Genomic DNA, 10,626 nt, shown 5'->3' with positions numbered 1-10,626 from the left:
TCTCTGCTGCGATGATCGATTGTTGCCTTCTGAAATGTGGCTCGAAGTGAACAGAGACTTTGAGGTCAATGTGCACCCTCTCATTTTGTTCAACTCGACTCAAAACAACCTTCATCGGTAGAATATTGAGCGTGCCTTCATGCCCTCCATCTTGACTTGGGCCTGACTTCAAGGGACATTGACAGCATAACCAGTGAGTGGGTATTCTAGTTTGTCGACAGCTGATCACTCAACCGATTTATGAAGCAGCTTTTGTTGGGGAATGTACGTGTAGCTTTTATTAAGCTTTATGCGTGCGCTTCACAAACAGACTTCTTCTAACATGATATACTAGATCAGTTCCTTCATTTTTAACAAAATTTACTATTTTCTTTTCTAAAATTTACTTTATATATATGATGTTTACATTAGAAGCTTAAGGATATTTAGAAAAGTGATGACTTTTAAATCTGCAAATGAGAATTCATAAGGGTCTAAGATTAACGGCCAACACCTTTTAAGCACCCACTGACTGTTTATCTGCTGGTGTTTGACTGAAAGAGGATCCCCAGTGTTCCTTCTTTCTGTCTGTTCACTGTTTAGTAGGCAGAAGCTTATTGTGCAATTTCTGGTCATTCCATAGATGGGGAAGAAAAAGAAAGCATTGGGTGTCTAACTTTGGGTTTGTACCTGTCAAGTAAGACCATACCTTCATATAAACGTTCTGATTCCTTTATAAGTCCATTGGGGCTGGAACAGTATGCGAGTATTTTTAAAATTTACCACAATGATTAGGGGAGGTTAATGATATTCTATTGACCTGCACAAATCTTGAGGTGGATTTATCAAATACTCACATAGTATTCCAACTGTCAAATGACCCCTTAGCAACTGAAAGTTCTGATCATGGACAATAATGTGGCTGAATTTGGGATTTAAAATCAAAAGATGATCCAAAGCTTAGCCAAATTCATGTTGCTTTCTTGATGTTGCCTATTGAACTGAGCTGCAAACTCAATTCTGTTCTCCAGGAAGAATTTTTTGTATTAGGTCTGATTACTGTTGTGCATTTCTACTTAAGATTGATGATGAAACATATAAGCATTGTGCGCTTACTTAGGTTTGATCATAAGTTGAATATAGTAATTGTACAGGGAGTTTCACTGCTATTTAACTTGTATGACTGATTTCACTCTCATGGTTGAGTGTTTATACATTATTAGTGTATGTTCTTCAAATCGTATGTTACTTCAAATCGCAAAGGGTGGCTGCCCTTCATTGCATTCACGGAATGGAACTAACAATACTTAGTCAATAATATTCGTTTCTGTCTAAGATCATGCGATTTGCAGTTACTGAATAAAAATATGTAGCTTCATCAGCATATGACAAGCAAGTAGATTTACTGAACAGGAGTCTTGACTGTAACAATCAGACGCATGTTAGGGAATACGAGTAATCGCTTCTCCTGTAGATCCCTTCTCTGATCTCCATTCTTACTTTGCAACACATAAATAGAAAGGCCTATGGATCTGCAATGAAAAACCGAACAAGGATTTGGCGTTATTTGTCAATGCAGCAGTGCTACTGCTCTTCTGCTTGGCTCGACGATTTTCTCTGCTGCAATGATCGATTATTGCCTTCTGAACTGTGGCTCGAACTGAACAGAGACTTTGAGGTCAATGTGCTCCCTCTCATTTTGTTCAACGCGACTCAAAATAACCTTCATCGGTAGAATATTGATCGTGCCTTCATGCCCTCCATCTTGACTTGGGCCTGACTTCAAGGGACATTGACAGCATAAGCAGTAAGTGATTATTCTAGTTTGTTGACAGCTGATCACTCAACCAATTTATTAAGCAGCTTTTGTTGGGGAATGTACGTGCTGCTTTTTGATAAAATAAGTAGACCTGATACAGTCTCATGGACGGATTCCTGGGTATGTTCGGGTTGGTTGGCTTCAAGAAGCTCTTACGTTGTTTCTAGACATGCGGAAATTGGGAGCTGAACCGGATAAAGTTATCTTTGCTACTATTATTAGTGCATGTGCCAGTCAAGGTATGCTTGGTTATGCATAGCGATTGTTCCACCAACTATCCAACCCAAATATGGTTGTATGGAATGCCATGATTTCTGGCAATGCTCAGAATGGGCATGAAAATGCAGCTCTTAGAATATTTCAAGAAATGAGGCTATCTGGAGTTAAGCCTACTCGACCAACCTATGGAAGCGTTTTAAGTGTTTGTGCTCATCTCATAGATCCGTTGCTTGGCCAACAAATTCATTCGGAAGTGATTAAACTTGGTCTAGATAAGAATATTTATGTTGGTAGTGCACTCATTACTGTTTATTCCAGGTGCTCCGTTGTTGAGGATGCTCATGAAGATTTTGTTGCAGTGGATAATAGAAATATTGTCCTCTGGAATGCAGTTCTTGGATGCTATGCACAAAATACCGATCCTTCAAAAGCTGTGGAACTCTTTGCTTCTTTGTTGAGTTCTAGTTTCCAGCCAGATGAGGTTACGTATACTAGTATTCTCAATGCTTGTGCATGTTTGTCCTTCACTGACTTGGCTAGGCAGTTGCACTGTGCAGGAAATGCACTTATTGACATGTATGGCAAATTAGGAAATATAGAGGATGCAAGACAGCAATTTGATCTTATGATGCTCAAAGATACTATTACGTGGAATTCGATGGAGGGTAGGTATGTCCAAGGCAATGATGTGGATGAGGCCATTTTTTTATTCTGCCATATGATGTGGCAGGGCATTAGCCCTGATGAAGTTTCCTTTGCCTGTGCCCTCATTATTCTTGCCAGTTTAGATGCGCTTGAAGCAGGCAAGCAAATTCATGCGTCTGCTACCAAGTCAGGATTTGAACTTAATTTATATGTAGGCAGTGCCTTTGTTGATATGTAATTATGTATGCTAAATGTGCTTCAATGGAAGAAGCACATAATATTCTTGCTCAGATGCCAGAGTCGAATGTAGTGTCAAGGAATGCACTGATTGCAGGTTATGTGCAGAATGATCAAGGAATAGAAGCAATAGATGTTTTTCGACAGATGCAAGCAGCAGAATTGAAGGCAACAAAATTCACATTTTCCAGTGTTTTAGTTGCACGCGATGGTCTATGTGGATTGAATATGGGGAACAAGTTCATAGTTATGTAATCAAGACTGGACTTATTTCTGAAGCATTTTTGGGTATTACACTTTTCGGCATGTATGCAAGATGCCAAACCAGCGAAGATGCGTGCCTTTTATTTAGGGAGCTGAATCGTCAGAGCACAGTTTCATGGACAGCTATTATTTGTGGCCTCATACAGGACGGTTTAAATCAAAAGGCTCTTGACTTTTTCCTGGAAATGCGAAGTATTAATGTGGAACCAGATCATGCTACTTTTGCTAGCATTCTTAAAGCATGTGTCAACTTAGCAGCACCAGAAGATGGCAAAAAATTGCACAGTCTAATCATTCGCACCGGTTTTGTGTTCAACACCCATACAAGCAGTGCACTCATTGATATGTATGTGAAATGTGGTGATATAGTTAGTGCTACTGCTGTTTTCAACACAATCGATAATCATGACATTATCTCTTGGAATGCAATGATTACAGGTTTCGCAAAGAATGGGAATGCAGAATGTGCAATTAACCTCTTCAAAGAATGCATCTTGAGTCTGTAAAACCAGATGACATCACGTTTCTTGGTGTTCTTACAGCATGTTGCCATTCAGGTTTGGTTTCAGAACGATGTCAATACTTTAAATTGATGGTTGACGAGTATGACTAGAGCCACGAGCAGATCAATATGCTTGCATGGTTGATTTACTTGGTTGTGGTGGATATCTCAATGAAGCACTTTGAGTTTTTGAGCTGTTACCATTCGAACCTGATTCTGTGGTGCTTGCATCTTTGCTTGGATCTTGCAGAGTGCATGGTAATGAATTAATTGCTGCACATATAGCAAAGAAGCTTATGGATGTGGAACACCAGAGCTCATATCCATATGTACTTCTTAGTAATTTACATGCTTCCAGTGGAAATTGGGAGGAAGTGAGTACAATGAGGAAAATAATGAAAGAAAAGCATGTCAACAAGTTTCCAGGATGTAGTTGGATTATTATTGGGGACAGGACAAACCCGTTTGTTGCTGGAGATAAATGTCACCCTGAATCAGTTGAAATTTATGAGTTGCTGAATTCATTAAGTGCCCGAATTAAAGAGGAGGACCTTGTCAGTAACTATGAATGAACTGTTGGGGAGGAAGGCTGAGAGCCTGAGATATGTTTGTGTTACATGCACTTTCAGTTAAACAAAACCTAATGAACAAATGAGTAGCTGAAGACCTGTTGAAAACAGTGTAAGTTCTCTAGCATATTGCACGGTTCTTTTGATCCATACCCTTTGTTTATTCTCTGTTGCTATCTCATATGTGCTTACAGGCAGGAACTGGGAAATCAAGAAGGATGTGAAGTTATTCATGAGTGCTTCATCATACCAATACCATTAACAAGGTATTAGCACAGAGTATTGATACCTGAGAATGCGCGATATAACAAGTGGTCCACTGTGGTGATTTAGCACTTTCCAGGTAAAATTTCTTGCTTATTCTGTATCATTCTAGACTGAATGTGGATTTAGTGTCTGGATTTTATTTTGACATGGAACTTCAGCATACAAATGTAATTTCTTTGCAGGACAGAAGGAAGAAATAACTTTATTTTCATAACTTGCTACCCTTCCACCCATTAATACCTCCATTCTCTGAAGTCTATCGCAATAAGAAGAGGAAGGGATGTGGTGTAAGATTACACTCTCTTGATTTTATCTGTAGTTTGGATGGCTCAGCAGCACCTTTAATGTGTTCTGAAAAGAAAAAATACAACACATGCTTGATTCAATGAAGCAGGACATATTACACATCGATCAGGACGTCAGGTAGGAATATTCTGATGATTTATTCAGTTAACAACAATCTTTAAGACGTTACTATTTTTTACAAAGAATGGACCACATCTCCCATAATGCGGATGGGAGCAGATAAAGAGAGTCATGATGTCTGCTAGGAACAAGATAGTCATTCAGTCAATCTTCCATAATTTACTAATTTCTGTGAAGAAGAGAGAGGGAATGTATTTGTATGTTCCTTATCATTTCTGATTTTATGAAGTTATATTAATCAACTGTCTCCATCCATCTGTTATTACAATGGATAGGAAGGGGTTCTTAGGAATGGTCTGGACCTGTTCCCAAAACCAAATGACTTGCCTTAAGTCATTAGGTCATTGGATTACATAATTTCACTGTTCTCTCTCTCTCTGTCTTGATTCCACAGTCCTTCTTGCCTTTTTCCTATCTGAAATTAGTCTAAGTCAGGGTTTTTGGTGTTTCACAGTTGTTAGAATTTATTTCTTCAGATTGATGCTGCAAATTTGCTTCTTCTATTGTTCAAAAAATGGAGGGGATAGACGTCTTCTCAGATAGAGAAGGTAAGAAGGAAAATTCTTTTTCATTTTCTATTTGTCGTTTCCATCAACACCTTGAGCCTAGAAATTTCACGTTAAAGTTTGGGGAAATTGTTGCTTCACATGTGCAGTGATCTCTCTCTCTCTCTCTCACTGTCTGCAACATCATGACAATCTTTTATCAATGAAGAACCATACTACTCTATCCTCTACCAAGTGATTCAAAGAGGGGACTTGGTGTCCATGACGGATTGTGATATCATCGACTCTTTACCAGATTTCTTCAATTTTTCTTTGGTGTTATTATCCTTTTTTTGCTGGTTTTCTCCATGCCAGAGTAGATGCAGACTGTCTAAGACAGCCTAGATTTCTTTTAATCACGTTATATTGCAATGCTATATGAGAGAATCTGAATATTTAGATTTGACCTCATTTAGTGTCCTATTGCTTTCCATGTTATAGCTGATAAACTCCAATCTGCGTAAGAAGAATGAGACTGTGCTTCAGCTGCTCGGTAATACAATAGTCAAATTGATTTGAGTGTCTATACCAGGGGCAGTTTTGTGTTCCAACTTCCAAGACATCTCACTGCAAGCTAAACATATGGCTTGCTGAACTGAGTGCAGTAGATCAAAACATATGACCTACTGAATTCAAGGAAAGTAGTACAGTTGCGGAGACTGTGATGGCTTCAAGCGCAATTTTTCTGTCTTGCGAGCTGTATCTTTGACATCTTTGTCTAGTTGAAGGATCCTGTGGATTAATGGGTCTTACATTCAGAGTTAATTGTGGTTGGGGAGACAACTATAAGTATCACAGATTAGCCTAAATAATGCAAGTCTCCCACCCCAAGATCTGTTTTTCCAATCTCAAAAGAAAGAAAAAAGAAGTTGTTAAATCCAGCTAGTTTTTGCAAATAGCAGGGTGCTTTAATTCATCAACGACTACATAACTGGAAATAAGAAAATATAAAAACAAGCCACTTTTACTAGCAAAAGATTTGAAGAAACTCCCAACAGGATTTTGTACTATTTTATTGCATCACCTTACTTTTCTCTTTTGGCATGGATTAACAATTTGTCTATCCTCAGCTTATTTAATAGGATTATGTTATGTTAAGTTAATTTCCTAAACTCCTAATTAATATATTCTTAAAGCAAGGAGTAGGTGCTTCTCGTTTTAGAGATACGTTGCTCCCTTGGTTTAATAAAAAAAATGTATTTATTTATTTCTTTGTTGTGTGATAGATAAGACTTTATTTACTGAGGACGCTTGACATCGAGACACCCACAATGCAAAAGTTCATTGGGGAAAGGCCCGTTCTGGCTAACCATTGGCATAGGCCTGGGCAAAGCGAAAGAGTTTGTTGAATCATTATGTATATCTACATATATCTTTGCTATTCATTATCATGTAATTGTGGCCCATGATATGCAAAGCCTGCTGGGGGTAGCCCCATCTTTTATTAACAAAAAATGACTATTTATTTACAATGTGCAAAAAGGTAGGGGGGAATGCCCAGACATCAGGGGCAAGTGTCCCATTTTAGTTGACCCCATAAATCAAGGCTTCAACAAAATTTCAATCACTTTACAAAAAGTATTAAGAATAGTGATTGTAACAAGCTTTCTATAGCATAAGAAAGTAATTAGCCTCCTCAGCTTTAGATGGAAATTTCAGCATCTTCCTAAAACGGTGTCTCCGGTGCTTACGGCCTACGGCCAGTTGGACAGCACCGTGAAGAGTTGTACTGTTTTTAAGCTAGTTTGAAACAGCAAAAACGTGTATACGGCGAGTAAAAAGACGGATATAATACGGCAAAGTTGTATATCGCAAGAATAAAATGAAAAAATCTCGGCAAATTTTTAAAAAATTTAAAACATTTAATAAATCCTAAAAAATTGTAAAAAAATAAAAAATCATAAAAAATATAAAAAAAATGCAAAAATTGGTATAATACACATTTTATATGTGTTTTTTTATTTTATGACAATTTCTTAAAAAAGACAGGAAAAATATGGAATTATACGACCGACTATGTTTTGACATATTGTATATATCTTTTTTCAATAAGACTAGTTTTTTGTGACAGTGTGTAGAACTGCAATCTGTGCACAAAAGGTCCTGGACGAAAGCCTATTGCCATCTGCATCAATTCCAGTTTTGAGCCAAAGCATGAGAAATCTTGTTCACAAGTAGATTGTCCCAAATGAGGTGGACATCCTTCCAAAGAGCCAACGCAAACCTGTGTGGAGGAGGGAGGGCTTCACCACCATGTGTAACACGATTTTGCAACTTCCAAATATTGCTCATTGCCATAGGAAACCCTGAGCATGAGCGAAGCCAAACGGGGGCTGATAAGGACAGTAGTGGCCCCCTCTCAAAATTTTCTTAAAAGAAAAATTATAAAAAAAATTCATTTAACAAATGTTTGAAAACTTATATTTTGCCCCCACCAAAGTTTTGAAAATATAGTTTGCCTCACTTCCCAATGAACAGTGGCCCCCTCTCAAAATTTTCTTAAAAAGAAAAATTATAAAAGATTTCATTTAACAAATGTTTGAAAACTTATATTTTGCCCCCACCAAAGTTTTGAAAATATAGTTTGCCTCACTTCCCAATGAAAGATTTCATCACGATAGCTCGAAACAAAGTCTAGCTGCCTACCAACTTTTGTCCCGTTTGTAGTGCGGGGATTTCAGCTCACCCACAATTCAGGAGAAGACATGAGGTGATTCATCATGTTGGGGACTAAGTAGCATTTTGAAGTCACTTACATCACACGCAATAGAGATGAGAGAGCAAGTTTTTTTTGGAAAATATTTGTATCAGGCTGGAGAAAGTGGCTGTGAATTGAGCAGTGACGCAGAAGCTGGCGAGAAGCGAACCTTAAGAAAAAGGGGATGATGGTCTCTTGGTCTCCAGGTCAGAGGTACAGGCGTTGCAGGTCCTAATTCAATTCAATGTCCTCAACTGCCCAATCTTTCATTAAAGTGTTATATGACATTCTGAGTTATTATTGCTACCCAACAAGATGGTGGCAGTCCAACATTTACAGCCTGTTTGGATGGAGGGAGAGGGAGAGAAAGGAATGAAAAGAAAGGTCTTTCCTTGTTTGGATGACTAATTAATATGAAGAGAAAGGAAGAAAGAATTAATAACTATGTTTGGATGCATGGAAAATGAAAGGAAATGAAGGAGAAGGAAATGAGTTTGAAAAGATTGGGAGGGAAAGGAATAGATGATAATTCCCTCCTTTTCCTTTCTTCTCCTTTTCCATCTCCATTCCATTCCCTTCTCTTTCGCTTCCTTTCCCTTCCATCCATTCATTTCCTTCTCTTTCCTTTCATGCAAACATAGTGGTAAGAAAAAGAAGAAGGAAAGGAAAATTTTTAATAACATTTATGATAGACATTAAGATGGGCTCCTTGCTTTCATTATAGAGAAACTTACATACATCTATTTAAATTTTCATATATTGATCAATTAACTAGGCAAATTATATGTTATCGCCTTCAAGGGAGGGTGTGAAAGCCTCCTACCGATAATTAGGACTGTTTAACAAGTCAAGCTAACTCGAGCTCGTCTAGAACACATCCAAATTTTTAATGAAATACTTGACTTGACTCGAGCCGGTCCTTGAGCAAGGAGGCCAGCCTTTTGCTCTAGCCTTTCTTATAACCATGACATGGAATGAACCCTTCCTATATTAAAAATGTTAAAAGAAGACCCTCCGTACAAAGTCAAAAATGAAAACAAAAAAACTTTTACTCCTTCGAAAGTGCAGTATTCGTAAAAGCAAGCTATTTTATTAAAATATGCTTAAAATGGTGTTTTATCATTAATAAAAAACAATTTTATAAAAAACTCATAAGTTGCACTTTTTGAGTGTACTTTCCAACAATATCATATATTTCGTACACTTCTTCCTTGGCCTTTTATCTCTCCAATCACACTTAAAAAAAGACGACGAAACCATGATGAAACTACAGTTCACATAGAAAAAGAAAACTTTTTGTTTTGACAAAAATGAAAATCGAAAACAATAAAAAAAACTAAAAAAGACATTATTTAAAAAAAATTTAACAAAATGTTGCCCTGCTCTTACTGCACTTATGGGTTGCCTGCACCTAACGGCCAACGCAACTCAATCAGTTCTTGGCTTGTTATTTTACAAATTGTAAATGATAGCCTTTATGAGGAAAGAAAAAATGAAACAAAAATGAATCACCGAATGCTGTGACTGCTGAATGCAGAAATGGAACCTCTGACGGCAAATTGAACACTGGAAAACTTTTTTTGGTTGAAGTTTTTTTTTTTTTTTGGTTTGGTAAGTTTTCTGTCAGTAGGTAATATCAAGCAGTAGTGTGTCTACTTGCCGGGTTTTCGGCTTTTAGTTGTGTTCTTAACTTTCTCACACTGAAGCACCGATTGAGAAACGTTCTGTTGCAGGCAATTGAAAAGCAGCACCATGGTTCCTGCAACGCCGTTGAGAGTTTGAGATCACCATTGTTATCGAAAGATTGGAATCGATTATCATGTGACTCCATTTTGAACGGAGGTTGAAAGAGAGCCTAAGAGCACGTTTGATTCCTGTTCCTCAAACGACCAGGAAAATTAAGGACAGCATCAACAAGTCAGGCCGGTTGAATAACAAGCTTGCTTCCTCCGAAATTGTAGATTATCAGCCGCTAATTGAGTACTTACCCATCCTGATCATCTTGCAAATGAAAAGAAGGTCATTCAATCTTGCTGATTCATGGCAGCGGCCATTTTCTGCACAAAGCTGTCATCCAAGTCTTCTCCTCTCTCCTCCCATCTGATCAACAGATCAAAGCCCAAAATCTCTCTCCTCCCATCTGATTAACACGTCTTCTTCTAGAGACAAAGCGACATGTACCAGTTCAAACCAAATGAAAAGTTCTTGTTGGTACATGTTTGTAAGGGACCAATCAAGGCACAAGGCACTCCGGAGACATCGAAAGGAGACTCTAGCCCAAGTTGGGTGGAAGCTTCGAGACTCTTTTAAGGGATAGGATTTTCCACCCAAAACTCTATATATATCTCAATCAATCTGAACTCTACATAGAATCAACTGCCAGTACATTTTTTCTTCAAAGATCCTAGGTTAAATAGTCAATAATTTTAGTGGACGTGAGAACGGAAACAGTGATT

General features: G+C 37.9%; 2 protein-coding genes across 2 annotated transcripts; both read left to right on the top strand.

Moving 5' to 3' along the window:
* Positions 1-2,087: 2,087 nt before the first annotated feature.
* On the top strand, positions 2,088-2,900 carry LOC116253173 (pentatricopeptide repeat-containing protein At3g09040, mitochondrial-like). The gene has a single exon (XM_031627947.1). It carries the CDS (start codon positions 2,088-2,090, stop codon positions 2,898-2,900), a length of 813 nt encoding a protein of 270 aa, XP_031483807.1.
* Positions 2,901-2,923: 23 nt separating this feature from the next.
* Positions 2,924-4,237, top strand: LOC116253172 (pentatricopeptide repeat-containing protein At2g13600-like). Its single transcript, XM_031627946.1, has 3 exons — positions 2,924-3,110; positions 3,179-3,665; positions 3,916-4,237. The coding sequence occupies exons 1-3, from the start codon at positions 2,924-2,926 to the stop codon at positions 4,235-4,237; spliced, it is 996 nt and encodes a 331-aa protein (XP_031483806.1).
* The last annotated feature ends 6,389 nt before the right edge of the window (positions 4,238-10,626 follow it).

This window comes from Nymphaea colorata, chromosome 4 (assembly GCF_008831285.2).
Source record: "Nymphaea colorata isolate Beijing-Zhang1983 chromosome 4, ASM883128v2, whole genome shotgun sequence".
NCBI lineage: Eukaryota > Viridiplantae > Streptophyta > Magnoliopsida > Nymphaeales > Nymphaeaceae > Nymphaea > Nymphaea colorata.
This window is presented reverse-complemented; position numbering and strand designations above follow the sequence as displayed.